General features: G+C 46.7%; 1 protein-coding gene across 12 annotated transcripts in view; it reads left to right on the plus strand.

Annotated features, from left to right (window-relative positions):
- The first annotated feature begins 271 nt into the window (after nt 1–271).
- The window catches only part of DCTN1 (dynactin subunit 1), a 30,480-nt gene continuing 14,512 nt past the window's right edge, over nt 272–16,239 (plus strand). For 2 of the 12 annotated variants that reach the window (XM_055378106.2, XM_019020912.4), the window contains exons 1-4: nt 273–492; nt 13,660–13,905; nt 14,179–14,257; nt 14,439–14,473. In XM_055378106.2, coding sequence (XP_055234081.1) covers nt 13,678–13,905; nt 14,179–14,257; nt 14,439–14,473 — 342 coding nt within the window. In that variant the 5' untranslated portion in view covers nt 273–492; nt 13,660–13,677. Of the gene's footprint in view, nt 493–11,546; nt 11,898–13,659; nt 13,906–14,178; nt 14,258–14,438; nt 14,474–15,143; nt 15,165–16,239 lie in introns of those variants that run through there. The other 10 variants (XM_055378105.2, XM_019020910.4, XM_019020909.4 and 7 more) reach the window with 9 other exon arrangements.

The raw sequence follows: 16,239 nt of genomic DNA on the forward strand, positions 1-16,239 counted from the left end.
CACTGAGTAGCAGCAACATTTAATTTTCTCCCCCAGGCTAATGGAGGAGATATGGTTTATCGCTATTGTTTTAATTAGCAGTTTAACACTTGCAAATGAGTCCTCCACCCCTTCTGCGCTTTCTCCCCTCCGCCGAAAGAGGGCGCTCGCCACGACACGCCGATTTCTTATGGTCCTAATCGGCTTCCCAGGCACAGTGCGCGTGCGCTTATCCTGTCCCAGGTGTCCAGCTTTGTGCCTGATTGATGTAATCCCGGCTGCGGTCGGCGCGCAGTTTTCAGTCAGGGCTGGACTGCGGGAAAAGAGCGTTCACTGGACCCAGAACGCCTCTGGGCCTCTGGGCCGAAGGGTTCTGGGCCGTCCTGGAAGGGTCTGGCGGCGAGTCGGGCAGCCCACGAGGGCGGGGAGGGCGGGGCCGGCCCGGCCCCGCAGGGTCTTGGGCGTCGGTCGTCGGTGGGGCCGGAGCTGGGCGCGGAGCCCCTGACAGTGCAGGTACGGAGGCGCGACTCTGCCAACCGTCTGCTCCGCCGGCCCCCTACGTGTTCGTGAGGTTGCCGGCGGTGGGCTGGGGACCGAGCCCGGTGTGCGGGGCGGGGACTGGCAGGGATGGGCTGGAGCAGGGGTGGGCGCTTGCCGGGGTCTGGGGGCTCCGCCTGAGCGTTTGCCCCGAGGCCGGTCTGACCCACCTCAGCTCTTCAGCCTAGCAGTGTTCTCCTGGGATCAGAGTGACTGCGCCTTAGAGTTCCTCCAGAACTGCAAGGGTCTCCCCTCCGTTCCTGCGAGCGTCTGAGGCGCCCCTGAATGCATACTGAGCTACAGGTTTCTTGTGGGCACATGGTTGAGAAATTCGTGTCAAACGGGGAGAAAAATCGTAAAGGACTCACAGCATGGGAGTCTGGATATGGCTTGTGTGTGTGATCCTACTCCTGGGGTCCGCCTTAGCTGGCAAGATGATCCTTGAGGTCATCTTGCGCATCCCTTGTCTTTAGACAGAACCACAGCTAAATCACACAGATAAGGATCTCTGCTGTTTTAGAGGCAGGGATTTGAAAACTTACCGTCATTTATTGCAGTGAGGAGAGCAGCAAACCCATGTTGACCACTGGCTACTCAGGTATACTTAAGGTACCGAGAGGCGAAGAGCTAGGAGGTAGAGATTGACATCTTTTACTTAATGTACTGCCAAAGCCTAAGCTATGAGATGTTAAAAGAGATAATGATAACTTTATTTTTTAAAAAGGCATTTTGTTTTCAAAAGCTGTTGGAAAATTCGTGGTTAAACTTTACTACAGAATATTGCAGAGCCTTTAATATGCTAATAATATTTACCATGAATCTCCAACTGGGGATATGGTATGTAGAATTTTGAAAATTTTACTAGGATATACTGTTATTCTTGGGTGATGCCTCTGGCTAACATGTGGAACCGTTTGGGAATTGGAGTTCCAGAATTAGAAATTCAGGATTTAGAAGGGGCAGTATGGGTCAGTGCGTTTTGAGTTTTAATGGCGTGCACATGTAATGCGATCTCGTTACAGTACAGATTCTGATTGGTTCTGCATTTCTAACAAGTTCCCAGGTGATGCTAATGCTGCTGGCCCATGGAACACAATCTGAGTAGCAAAAGTATAGATAACTGGATTGAAAGTTAGAGACTATGTTTTCCAGAACAGATGTGCTGCCTTGAGAGAGTCACTTAATCTGTCCAGGCCTATAAGGTAGGAGTCTGGACTACAAGATCTCAAATATTTCTTTCAGATTTAAAATTCTGTGAGTCTAGTCGAGTTATCCCTGTAGTGTTGAATTCTATCTAAAATATTCTTGCCAATTTGGCAAATTTTGCAGCTTGGCTTGAACATTTAAAATAATGGGCAATTATCTACATATAGGGCATCCCATTTTATTCTTGGAATAGCTCAAGAAGGAAGTTCTTCATGTTGCTGAAATACATCTCTGCAACTTCCATGCTGTTGGTCCTAGATTATCTCTTAACAATCAAACAGGAAAGAAGTGTTACCCGTCTTCCTAAAATGTTGACTCCAAGTATTAGATGACAGCTGTGCCTACTATGATTTTTCTAAGCGGAATTGTATTTAATTCTTCCATTATGTTTAAGAAATCCCTTTCTTAAATTTGTCTTTGTTCTGTGTGGAGTGTAGTGGGGCTTCGACTGGACTTTGAAGGATGGGTGTGGCTTGCAAGACTAGAAAAATATCTTAAGCAGTTGACAGTGGTGCAGAGATGGGACTGCATCTGTTGAATCCAGGATTGTTTGATTATAGTAAGAAATGAGATTATCAGTGAAAGATGTCGGGCAGATGGGTGTAGGGACAAAGCAGTGTTTTAGCAGATGTATGTGCTTTACTGTGATGTATAAGGTGGTTAGAACTAGGGAAGGAGCGGGAGACAGAGCTGGATAGGCTTCACATAGCAATATTAGACAATTTAGGTTGATAATAATAATACCTTATATTTATGTATGACACTTTACAGAACTTTTCACAGGCATGATTTCATTTGATCTAATATTCCTACGAGGTAGGCAGAGCAGCTGTTATGCTGTTTTGTAGATGATGCACCAAAGAGGGTAAATGATTTGCCTTAATTTTCAAAGCTATTACATGGCAGACTGAAGTAGTGATAGTGATAATGGAGGAGAAAGGAAAGATGCAGGAGGCAGTACTAAGGACGAATTGATAAGTGGGGCCTGACTGACCATGAGGGTACAAAGGAGAAGAAGTTGTTAGGGAGGAGTCAAAGTAGTTGGGTGAATCATAATACCATTGACAACTGCCACTCTAGGTTTTACTCTGCCAGCTCTATCATTGCTAGCAGCTGCTTGGAGTTATAGGTTGAAAGGGATTATAGATGATTCCCAGGTTGCTTGGCCTGTCTACAGCTACTAGGTGATACTGGGGGCACTTGGGCTATCTGTCCCATACCAAGGAAAATAGGAACTCAGTCCTCAGTGTCCCCTGAAGAGGTAAGAGCCGGAATATTGCCAGATTCATATCTATATTAAGGTCCTTGCCATCCTGGAGACTCTGACTTTGGCTTTGTGTCATTTTCCTTTTGAGATTCAGGCTGATGTTAGTTGAATGTGATCAAGGGACAGGTTAGCTATTTAGTCTGGCCTCCCCAAGGGCTTCACTACAGCAGAGCATGGGCCCTTGTTGCCCCAAATCCTTCCTAATGCTGTTTCCCAGGAGATTTGCACCTCACCTAGAGCTGTCTCTGTGGTTCTTTTACCCTGAAAGTATACAGGATTGAGATTTAGTGTCACTACCAAATTCCATAGGACCTAGGGCTGTTGCACTTTTAGTTTCTTAGGCTTCTATCTGGATTGGAAAGAGCCATGTTTACTGAGGGTTGGGGGAGAGATGTGTGTGTGCGTACATATGTGCACATAAGTGGTGATTTCCCCAATGGTGGTGGTCTTCAAGAGTGGAGCTACTCTCAGGGAAAACTGTCAGAGCCAGTTTATATCCTGAGTGTGATGTTGGTACAGGCATCTATTCAACATTGAATACCTTCTCTTTGCAAAGCCCTACGTTGAGTGCTTAGATACTGAGATGGATACAATCCTCTGTCCTGGAGGAATTCATAGTAGAGTAAGAGATGATATTTTAAATAGAATGTGGTATTGAAATGGAGATATGTCTCAAGTGCTCTGTGAGCGCAGAGGAGGGAATGATTAGCTCCACATGGAGAAGCCAGGAGAGTCTTTAGGAAAGAGGTGAGAATTGGGCTGAGTCTTGAAGGATGAGGAGGAAGAATTGTCCTGGTGACATTTGTAACATTTGCAGATGCATAAAGGGAAAGGCAGATAGATCCAAGTGGCTGGAATAAAAGAGAACTTTGGTGATTGATGCGACCAGATTCATGATGAAGCCACGTTGTTTTCTTTTGTTTTGTTGTTTAGAGATGGGGTATCACTATGCTGCCCAGGCTGGAGTGCAGTGGCTATTCACAGGCAAGATCATCATGCACTACAGCCTTGAACTCCTGGCCTCAAGTGATCCCCCTCAGCCTCCTGAGTATAGGTGGGTCTGCAGGCTGCTGTGCCAGTTTGAGGCCAGTTTTTCGTTTTGTTTTGTTTTGTTTTTGAGATACAGTCTTGCTCTGTCAACCAGGCTGGAGTGTGGTGGTGAGATTTGGCTCACTGCAACCTCCTGAGTAGTTGGGACTATAGCTACTACAGGTGGGACTACTTAGCCTCCTGAGTAACTGGGACTATAGGCATGCACCACCACCACACCCAGCTAATTTTTGTATTTTTAGTAGAGACAGGCTTTCACCATGTTGGCCAGGCTGATCTCAAACTCCTGGCCTCAAGTGATCTGCCCGCCTTGGGCTCTCAGAGTGCTAGGATTACAGGTGTAGCCACTGTGCTTGGTCAAGGCCAGGTTGTTAATGGCCTGTAGTGCAGTGCTAAAAAGATTTCATTGTGTGGGCAGAGAAGCCACTGGAGACTTTTAGGCAGGAAGATGACATGATTGTATTTTGGGAAGCTAAATGTGGAAATAGACTGAAGGGAGAGAACCTGGTTCAGGGACATTGGGAGACTCTTGTAATATCATAGACATGGTTTAGGGCTGAGCTAAGGATTAGGTCAGTGGGGATAGAGAGGACAGGATGAATCTGAGAGAGACTGGAGAAACAGAATTAACCAGACATAATGACTAAATTGGTTGTTGAGAACAAGAGAGGGAGTTGTTGCGGATGACTCAGTTTTCTATTTTGAGTGGATGATGGTGCCAATAGCAAAGAGAGAATATAGAAGAACTTTTTTTTGTTTGTTTGTTTTTGGTGGGGGAGATACCAAGTGTGTTTTGGGTCATATTGAACTTGAGGGCTCTGTGGCAGTTAGCAGACAGTGAGATATGAATCTGAAGTTCAGAAGAGTTTCTGTCTAGGGGCAGTAAGTATGAGTGGTAGTTGAAGTTGTGGGAATGGTTGAGGTCTCCCAGCCACGCTTATAGAAGGCTGAAAATAATGACAGAGGAGATGAGAAGGATTGACTTGCAAGGGTAGGAGAGAATGTTGCCCAGGAAGCTAGGAAAGGAGAAAATTCCAGGAAAAGGATTGACAATCTCAGTTGCTACAGGGAGATCAAGTTAGGATGAGCTTGGGAAATGCACCTTGAGGTTGTGTAGAACATTGGGGTCACCAGGGCTCTTTTAAAGTGTGAGCAGCTTCAGTGGAGTGGTAGGGATGGAGCCAGATAGCAATGGATCGAGAAGTAGATGGGAAGTGAAGATAGAGAATGTGTACTCACTTTGAGTAGTTCAGCAGAGAAAGGAAGAATACAGAATGGTGGCAGCTTGTGGAAGAGGTAGCAGGGACTTGTTTTTCCTAGAATGGAAAAGTCTTGTTTATGGGTTTTCTGATGCCATGTAAGATCCAGTAGACAGGGTGCAATGAAGACACAAGAGAAAAGACGATTGCTAAATCAAGTCCTCAGAGGAGAGGGGAAGGGGTAGGCCCTGAAAAGAAGGGGATACCATTTTCTTTAAAGAGGAATGTTGGAAGAAAGGAAGGAATTTAGGAAGAAAGAGATAATGACATATGCATGCAGATATATCTAAATTTGCAAAGAAATTCTTACCTAATAGGGCCAGTTTTATTTTTCAGCAAGGTTATCTGCTGAGAGGTGGGAATGCTGGTGTTGGCTTGGGTGGGAGTAAGGACTTGAAAATGTAAAGGAAGCTTGAAACAACTGTTAAGAGGAAAGAGGAAGACAGTGGAACTGAAATAAGCTCCAAGAGTGTTGAGTACCCTCTGAACTGAAATCCTACACTATAAGCCTCCCCTTCATCTTTCTCATAATAATAATGGCTGACATTTATTGAGTGGTTTATACGAGGCACTGTTCTAAGTGCTTTTCAGGCATTCTCATGTGATTTTTACAACAATCCTGTTAGAAAGTTATTGTTATTATCCCTTTCTTCCAGAAGAGGAAATTGAGGCATAGAGAATTAGTAGCACTTGTATTTGATGAATCTCTTACCTCTGCAGAAATGGATTCCTTTTCCTGAGGCATCAGAGAAGACAGAAATTTAATCCCAACTCCCGGTTTCTGAACCTTGAGAGCCTAGAGTCTAGGGTTGCTAAGGAGGGAATCTTACCATGCCAGTTTGTGGGCATGATGGTGGCATGGAGGGGGCAGGACAGTGGGATCACTGTTGCTGTCAGCTTTTGACAACTACATGGGGAAACTCGGATATTCTTGAGTGATTTTTCCAGCATCCTGACTAGAAAGACAAGTGACCGATAGTGATTTGTCAGGTATTGTGGGCTGAGATTGTGTCATCTGAGAGGTGAATAAGAAGAGAGACCTTGTCCCTGTTCCTATCACCTAGAAAAGGAGAATTTTTTCTTGGCAGAGAGACAGGCAGATCTAAAACCTTATATAATAACATAATGATTATTAACTCACCTTATGTGTTTTCTCAGTTTGTGTGACAGATACAATTTGTAGGTAAGCTGTATACCTGACTTGAGTGAAAGGAGAGAGTGATGGGATGGCATGGATGGAAGAGAAACGGACTTACCTTTTCCTGCTGCAGCCACTGAAGCATCATCTCTGTGTCCTTCCTTTTGAGGTTGCCATGGATACGCCTTTGCATGGTGGTTTGAGGAGATTGATTTCCATTATGATCAGATGATGACGTGGGTTTAAAAAGAGAAAGGATGGAATGCTCTGCTTTTGGGGAGTGGCCGGCGAGCTGCCCAAAAGGCAGAGCCCAGTACAGCCGATAGGGCTGTGGCTTTGTTGGCTGCTTTGGCTTTTGCTGAAGTTGTGAAATGGTGCATCTCTCTCTTTAGAGCGCAGGCTCAGGGTTCCCTGTCTACAGGGTCCTAGTGCCAGGAACTTGCTGGTTGATTCAGGGGGAGGAATCAGCAGGAACTTCTAACAGCCTAAGTAGGACTTCTGATACCACTGAGAGGATTGAGGTTCTTGAGTGCAGGGCTGAGTGCCTCTTGCCTTCTTGCAGAAGTTCCTGTATTGAAGATAAGTGAAGCATATAGCATAGCTTTTCTTCTTGACTCTTAGAGGTCTGGGCCCTTGGAGGTGGGCCTGGAAGTCACTGGATATTTCTGGGGAAAGGGGACATTTTGAGATGGAGTAGAGCTGCATTCAGAGTGGGAGTGGGTTTGTAGACATTTTTTAGGGTAATGAGGAGCTGGAGAAGGGAAGGAAGTCCGTTGAGTGTGTAGGCCTTATCTATGAAATCCGCAAGGCAGATACTGAGTAGGACCTAGGAACAAAAAGCTCTGTGTACGTTGTCTTCTGGGGTCCTGTGAATATCTGGAATCCAGCTTTCCAAGCTTCCAGTCTCCCAGCCTCCATTTACCACTCAGTAAGCAGACCTTTTCCTTTCTGACTCCTGAAGGACCTAGGTCCACGTTTATCTCTTCCTTACTAGTGCTTTCAGAGATGTATAGTTTTGCCTTGCTGTCAGACTGCCTGGGTTTCAGACAAGCTCCTCTAGGAGTGGGAAAGCAGGGAAAGCAGACAGTTGGGTTAGCCCAGGATCAAGGTTTGATAAGGTGAGACAAGAGGAGATCAAGGTATCAAAGGATGCTGGGGTGCCAGTAAAAACAAGGTAGAAATGGTTCAGACAGGGGAGAAATGGTAGAGGTGGAAAAGAGGCTTTTCCTCCTCACTTTCTCCTTTTTCATTCTCCAAAATCTTATTTTCCTATAATTTCCTAAAATTTCTCTAAGACTATTGACAGACACAGAGATTATTATTTATCAGACACAGAGATTTTTCCCCTCCTCTCTTCTCATTTTTCTAGATATTTTAGTGGTATTTAATATCATTGGAGAGGAAAATGGATTAGAAATCCAAGAGGTGTCTGTCTCCTCCCTGGCTGGGGTAACATTAACCCAGGATTGTCCTGTGGGATATGGGCCTGGGCCCAGTAATGCTGTGGAAGGAGCACCTACCCGTAGAGATATTCAGATGTGCTCCTCTGCCATTTTTTGGCTATGAGACTTGGGCAAGTCATTTGACTTCTGAGACATAGTTCTGTCATCTGTGGAATGGAGAGAATGGAATCTGTTTTGGCTACATCACAGGTTCATTTTTGAAGGAGATAGTGAAGTACATGTATTCGTGTATGCAATTAAGTTTTCCCCAGAGAAGGCCCTAGGAACAGGACGCATTTTATCTCTCCTAACATGTTGTTTCTCCTCCCATTTTTTTCAGTTCTGTTAATGTTTCAGTTATTACATTTCTCATGCTTGAAAACTCCTGAGTTTATTTATTCATTTACTTATTCATGCATTCATTGACCCATCCATTTATCCTTGCAGCATTTGAGTCACTACTGTGCACAAGTCATCGTGGATATTCTCTTAAAATAATGAATGAAGATGATATCTACCATTTGTTGAGCACACAGACATTGTGCTAAACGCTTTACTTAAATCTTATTTAATCTTCAAAATGTCCCTGTGAGGTAACATTATTTCTTCCTTTTTGCAGTTGAGGTAACCGGGACTCAGGAAGTTAAATATCTTGCTCAGAGGAGAACCAAAGGTATATTCAGGCCTGTCTCCAGAGCCCATGTAGGCCTGCTGCCTGTTTCCTCATGTTTGATCTATTACAAGGCCTTCTGATCCTGGTTCAAACCTTCCTTACCCTGTGTCAAATGTTGCAGCAGCCTCCTTTCTGTTATTCCTGTCTTTGCCAGGTTGCTCCTGCCTGCACTCCATCCTGCAGGTGTCATCAGTTTGATCTTCCTAAAATAGTTTTCACTATGCAGTCTCCTGCTCAGGAACAAGACTGCCTTCCTGTTATTATTGGATCAAGTCCTTCTCTGTCTGCCTGATGTTAAACTCCTTGCCTACCCACAGTTACCTCCCAGTACGTTGCAATGTTAAGATGTTTGTTTATTCAATAAATATTTGACCATGAGCTACCTACTGGCTATTGGATCATAAAGAGGAAAAGGTGTGGGCTATGCTTCCAAAGGCTTATAGTTTGATAGAATAACCATCTACAATTCGTTACTTCAGCTAAGCTAGTGTTCTTTACTATTCGCTAGTCAAGCAAAGTTATTTCTGCCTCTTTTCATACCGTGTTCACAACTTACAGGGCTTTGTAGGCCTTTCCACATATTTTTTAAAATCCCCATAATTCAAGGCATGCTTAGGTACTCCCTTTCCTTCTAGTTCACCTCTCTCCTGTCTATAATTTCTTATATTTATTGTGTAGATGTATATACCATTTAGTATCATGTCAGGTAATTCTTTGCACTTCTATAATTTCTGTACTTTTTACAAGGTGCTTTTTTTTTTTTTGAGTCTCAGTCTGTCACCCTGGCTGGAGTGCAGTGGTGCGACCTTGGCTCACTGCAACCTTCACCTCCCGGCTTCAAGCGATTCTCATGCCTAAAGTCTCTCAAGTAGCTAGGATTATAGGCATGCGCCACCACACCCAGCTCATTTTTGTATTTTTAGTAGAGATGGGGTTTCACCATGTCGGCCAGGCTGGTCTTGAACTCCTGGTCTCAAGTGAGCCACCGGCCTCAGCCTCTCAAAGTGTTGGGATTACAGGCATGAGCCACCACACCTGGCCTACAAGGTACCTGTATATGCTTTAGCTTTTTTGAACCTCATGATACTGACATAGATATGGCAGATATTGTTTTCATTTCATAGGAAAATAAACAGATTCCAAGAAGTTAGGGGACTATTGATACCTATGTGGTTAGTGAGTTGTGAGGCTATTTTTAGATCTGAGCTCTTTTGAATTTTTTAAGGCAGTGTGGCCTACAGGAAGAGCAGGGCCTTGGAAGCCTAGATATGTCTGTGGTAATGGTGAGGGGTAGTAGAAAGCACAGAGGGCTCTGGGTCAGGTTGTTTCCAGTTTTGGCTCTACTCCTCACAGTCTGTGTGTCTTCAGGGAAGTTGCTCAGTTCTCAAAGACTCAGTTGCCTTGTCAGCATCATCCCTGGCCAACCTCTCAATGGGGTTATTGTAATGTCTATATATGATGACATTGTTCTTCGCTAACTTTTATTTAGCACTTATTAAATACCAGGCGGTGTCCTGGATGCTTTGTATGGATTATCTCAGCTAATCCTCACGATACCTCTCTGAGATACGTTCTTTGTTACTTCCCTATGACAGATGAGGAAATTGAGGCATAGAGATGTTAAGTAACTAGACCAAGTTTATGTAGCTACCAAGTGGTAAAGCCAGGAAAGTAGCCTGAGTCTAGAACCAGTACTCAACCATGGTTCTGTAAAATGTCTTTTTTTAAGGTGTCCTATAGACTGTAAAGTGCTCCGAACATGTGAGATCCAGGCTGCAAGGATGTGCCTGGCCCTGCCCACCTGTGTAATGGTGAATAGGGAAAGGAGGGGGCGACATGGAGATTTTGCAGGGAGGAGAGAGATTATTTCCTAGGGGGTGTGGCCAGGGCTGAAGATATGGAATTGTGTTTTGGGGCCATATTTCTGAATGTTGGCTGTCATTCTCCTGTTGGGCTACCTGGCCTATCTTAAGAGGGTAGAGCAGGGTAAAGTCACTGTTCTGCCAGTGAAGTAAGCCCAGTGCAGAAAAGACAGGCGTCCCTAGGCCCAAGGGAACTAGATCCATACCATACTCAGTGGAGCCATAGGTCAGACCCCAGGCCAACCTTGTTGGCTGTGTAGGGGCAGGGACCCTGGTCTTTTGGTTCCTAGCCCATGATAGATGGGCCAGTGAATGAAAGCAGTATGGTTACATAGTCCCTTGGAGACCTCTCATTAGAATGCATAATCTCATTAAATTAAACAATTCTAATTATAAAAGTAATACATGGTTATTGAAGAATTTTTGTGAAATACAAAAGCGTAGAAAATAAACCATTTCATTGGGTCTGAGATGCTAGGAGGCAAGGCCAAGAGTACAAGGGGCAGATGACTGAGGTGGACTGGGCCTCAGAAGAAAGAAGGGCTCTCTGCTTTTGACTACTGCCTTTAGTAATGCAGTTGAGTCTGATACTCTTGTGTTTTACAACCTGGCCCCTTATAACAACCATAAAGGGTGAAGGGTGACTGTGGCAACCTTTGCCAGCCTTGTGGGAGGGGGCTAGGGTACTTGGCTTGCTTTGCTATGTGTGTGAAGTTGCCTTCATTACTGCCCTTCCCTTGCTGCCTACTGGGCAGGGCCTGCCTCCTCTGGCTCAGTGTGAGATTGAAATCCAGGCCCTAATCACATGAATTTGGACCCTGAGTCCAGAGTTTAGAGAGGGGAGGGAGAGAGAAGAGCACCAGAAAGGTAGATGAGAGACCCTTATTTTGGCTGTGTGGAGGCTCTAGGCAGCTGATCGCTTTGAAGTGTCACTTGATGCTTATGGGCCTGCTGAGGCCTTACATCCTGGGGGAGAGGGGAACAGTGATGGTGAGTGGGTACAGACTAGGAGGACGTGTCAAGACTGCTTCCAGCCGTAGGACAGTGTACTCAAGAGTTGAGTGCTGAGGGTCTGTGGCGTATGCCCAGCCCTTAGTTCCTGGCCCAGGTGAAGCAGGGGGGCACTAGGACCCAGAGGCTAGCACGGTTCCTGACAAGTCTAGAGCAGCACTAGCGCAGAGTGAGACTCATCAGCTGGCAAGCAGGATTCTGTGTCTCTGGGTTCAGGAATCCTCAGGCAGCAGAGGGGACTTGCTCCTCAGCCCCCATCACTGCCCCCACCCCTACCCGTGTAGGCCACCGAGTGAGGCCCATGGACTGGGGAGGGCTGTGCCTGACGACTCCTGTGTCCCTCTATGAGGGCCCAGCGCCCTGACCCTCCTGCCTAGGTTTCTACCTTTTCTCTCTGTCTTTGGCCAGCTGGGGGAGGGGGTAGAGGCCGGGTGAGCAACATGGCACAGAGCAAGAGGCACGTGTACAGCCGGGTAAGTGGCCCTAATCTGGGATGGCCCTGGAGGGCTGCTGGGGAAGGCCTGGCTGCCTGTGGACATCATTGCTGTGGGGGCTGGGGAGATAGGCTGGAGCTCAGCTGAGGGCACTCAGAGACTGTGTTTTCTAAGGAGCCCTCGAAGCCCTGGTGGTGTAAGGCTGGACAGGCTTCCCTTTACAGAGTTGATCCCTAAATGGGGACTAGCAAAGCCTGACCTCTGACTCTAATTGGCCCTCATACCAGGGGCTCCTGAGGGGGTCCAGACTATCCTGGAGACTCAGAATGGGGATGATGGCTCAGAGAGGTCTTACAGTGAAGCCTTTCTTAAGAGCTGCTTTGTTATTTGTTACTTGCTTTCTTTCTCTTCTGAGATTGAATCTGTAGCTACTGTTGTGGCCCCCTGGTTCTGAGAGGCTTATTGGGGTTGGAAAGTGGGGAAGTCTCTGACTTTGGGTTCAGCCTTTTATATCACTGGCAATTCCTTTTATTGTCAGGTCCATGAGAGCCATCCTGCTGTTCCAAGTGTGATTTGGGGTCCTGGAGCCTCTGGGAACTACATCCTCACCTTCCTGGATGAGCTGTTTTGGGGAAGGGAATTAGGCAATGATAGGCTGGGAGGTGTCCTGGCTCTTCCCTGGCTCTGCCAGGGCTCCTTTCTGAAGCTATTATAAATGAGAGTATCAGAAGGGTCTCCCATAGAGTCTTTAGGATGATGGTATCACTTCATCATGCCTCATTCATCTGTTTGCTGCAAGGCCCCTGGTTCATGGAGTTGCTATTGCTAAAAATGACCTAAGTGTGATTTTCTTCTAAACCATGGGCCTATTTGGGACCTAATTTTCTATTGTGTTCAGTCATCATGGGTGTGCCAGAAGCTAAGAGCTGCCCAAGGACAGTGTCTTAGTCTGTTGTTTTGCCTTGCCCATCTGTGGAGTGATAAACCATTCATTTGGACCACTGAGCAGAGTCTTGGGGACAGAGCGAGGGGTAGATCCACCCAATTTACTTGGCCTGTGTTTCATTTTTATAGCAACATAGCATGGAGAAGAATCTCCAGAGCTTGGGGATAGAGAGTTGACCAAACAAGACTCAGGCCAGATAGAAGGGGAGTTGAATGGTTGAATGGGCTGTGGTGAAGCATCTGGGGTTTCATGGTGGGTTTGTGGATGGGGGTGGGAGGAGTCAGATCAGGAAGGAAAGGTGGTGACTTGAGGGTCTGGAAGGAGGCACAATTGTGTGCCTCTGAAAGGGTGAGGCCTAAGAAAACCATTTGAAACACAGAGGAGACAAGTGACAGTGGAAGGGGAAACAGGATTCTGTAGGATCACCCACTGAATTGCCTGTCTTCCCAGCTCAGACTCCTGAGTCAGGGCATTGGGTTGTGGGGAGCCTGGTCTAAACTGAGTTATTTGCTTGAGCTTATTTCCCCTCCTGAGAAGAGAATTAAGGAGGCAGTGCTCCTGAGAAAGCAGCCATGTGGTGACATTCACAGACTGGTCAATGAATTCTGATTTGTTATAAAAAATATAAAGTTAAAAATTCTAGCAGATTCCAGAGGAATTTGGAGAAATCTTAGAATATCACTGGCATTTTTTCAAAGGGGAATTTGGGGGTCCACCCAATTCTGTAAATGGGGTTTAAGAAAATGACTCTGGTTGTTTTTCAGTCCAGCATCTTGGCTGAGGCATTTCTTATACATAAGAATGCCACCTTTGATCTGAGGCCTCTAACTGTCTGTGTTTACCTGTGTCTTTCAGACGCCCAGCGGCAGCAGGATGAGTGCGGAGGCAAGCGCCCGGCCTCTGCGGGTGGGCTCCCGTGTAGAGGTGATTGGAAAAGGCCACCGAGGCACTGTGGCCTATGTTGGAGCCACACTGTTTGCCACTGGCAAATGGGTAGGCGTGATTCTGGATGAAGCAAAGGGCAAAAATGATGGAACTGTTCAAGGCAGGAAGTACTTCACTTGTGATGAAGGGCATGGCATCTTTGTGCGCCAGTCCCAGGTATTCACGCCCTTCTTTTGTGTCTGTGCTTGTGTGCACATGTCTGTCGCATGTGCAGCTGATGTGTTGGTACTTCGTTTTCCTGAGCATGGGCATAAGCCTCTGGTTGGGAGAGTGGAAGGTAGTGGGGGAGGGAAGATTGAAGATGCATCCTTAGGGAAGCTGCCCTATACTCTTGGTTTGCTTGGAGCCTGGGGAGGGGCCCATATTACAGCCGTCCTTGATCTGGCTATATTGAATCTATTGATCTGGCTATATTGAATCTGGCCTCAGATCCAGGTATTTGAAGATGGAGCAGATACTACTTCCCCAGAGACGCCTGATTCTTCTGCTTCAAAAGTCCTCAAAAGAGGTAACAACCACCCACTTAAAGTTGCCTCCCCATAGCCAGGAGGAGTCCCCAGGACTTCTCCTCATAACATGGGGCCACAGTAGATCCTAAGATTTTTTTCCATCACCACCATATTCCCTTATTATATCTCCCCCTACCTCTCTATACAAGTACACACTTTGTTTCTGTTTGCTTTCTACAGAGGGAACTGATACAACTGCAAAGACTAGCAAACTGGTGAGTGATTTGGGGGTGGGAATGGGGAATAATAAAGGGAGGGGAAGGAGAAAGAGGGGGGGTACCCAGTGCTAGGCAGGTAGAAGTAGTAGGTGAGTCTGAGTTGCCTTCTAGTCTCTCCAACTTCCCTAAGAAGGAGGCTTTCTGGGGATTAATTGCTGTGTTAGAGTTACAGTAAAGGTGGTAGAAGGGAAAAACTCATAGGCTCCAGAAGTTCAGGGTCAAATGAGATTGAGCTGAGGGTGATAGGAAGGACAGGTCTGACCCTAGTAGTGTAGCCAACTTCCTACCTTTTGGTACCCAAAGATGCCAACAATCTAAAGGGTCTGAGGGTAAGGTTAAGGTAGAAGATAGAGGAAGAAGCAATCTCCTATTCACAAGTGAATGGCAAGGAGCCGGGCCCTCTGCCTCCTGTTTTAAGCTGGATGCAGAGGGTGCTTCCTAGTTCTTCTCTGCTACTCTGTGCAGGATGTGTGTGAGGTGGGGCTGCAGACTCTGCAGCTTCTCTGGGCCAAGGTATGAACATCCTGGAAGCTGATCTTTGAGGGGCTACTCATCTCACCCTGACTCCCCCCTACCCGCATCTAACCTGTGTAAGCCCGAGTTGGTCTTAACACCTATGCCCAGGACATCTGTTCTCTAACTCTGCCCTTTCCTACTCCTCATGCAGCGGGGACTGAAGCCTAAGAAGGTGGTGTGTTTACTATTTGTGCCTGGGTGGATGGGGGCCATGAGCCCCTTCCCCAGCTGTCCTGCATGTCCCTGGGCTGCTGCATGCATGTGTGTGTGACCTTGGGCTGGGATGGCCAGAGGAAATGGTGGCCTTGGCTTTCAGAGTTCCTTTGAAGGGTGCAAGAACATCAGGCTCAGTGTCCATACCCAGGTAGCACTCATTAGGGATGACTCTCTGCCCCAGGACTCCAAGTCAAAGATTCCCCAATCAAAAACTATAAGCATTTGACTGTAAATAGCAGCAGTGTGAAATAGATCATTTACTGGGTTACAGTGTGTTCTCACTTAGCCCGAACTTGGACGACTGTGGAAGGATAGACTGGGGGAGTGGGGCTGAGGAAGGTACCAAGTGAGGGGGTTTTGCAGGAAGATGGGAGGTCAGGGAACAGAGCCTAGGAAGAACAGTCCCAAGTTGGAAAACCTAAGAGCCTTCATGTGCCTGCCTGTGGATGGGCACGGCCATAAATATCCCCACAGCCCACAACTCTGCCCCATCAGTCTGTCCCTGCCTCCTCCTTCCTCTGGTGGTGTGCCTGAGGCCTGCCTCCTACCCCTTGCAGCCTTTCATCAACCATCATCGGAGTGGGGCTCAATCATGTCACCTCCCCTCCCCTCCCCACCATAGACTCTTTAAACTCTTAGATCACTGCCATGACCACTTCCTCAAACCAGCCCCTGCCTTGGGCCTCTGCCCAAGCTGTTTTTGACCTGCATGTGCCTGTCTGGCCTGTATGTACTGTGCTGTATGTACAATTCTGTGATTTCCTTGTCGTCAGCCTATCTCAGGCCATTCTGACATTGCATGGAGAGCTGCTGGATTGGGGCTGTGGGAGGGAAGAGGAGAACATCTCCTTTTCCAGGAGGAAACCAGCTCCTGGTTGGTGATGGGTCCTTTGGAGTCTTGCCATGGTAGAGACCACATGCTGGTACTTGCTTTGGTAGGGAATGGGGTTATAAGGAAAATAATGCTGTGAAGGATCCTGGGCCCATTTCAGAGTCCTAGAAACTTGGCTTTGTCCTTTGATTATTGTCTC

Source organism: Gorilla gorilla, chromosome 12 (genome assembly GCF_029281585.2).
Source record: "Gorilla gorilla gorilla isolate KB3781 chromosome 12, NHGRI_mGorGor1-v2.1_pri, whole genome shotgun sequence".
In the NCBI taxonomy this organism is placed as follows: domain Eukaryota; kingdom Metazoa; phylum Chordata; class Mammalia; order Primates; family Hominidae; genus Gorilla; species Gorilla gorilla.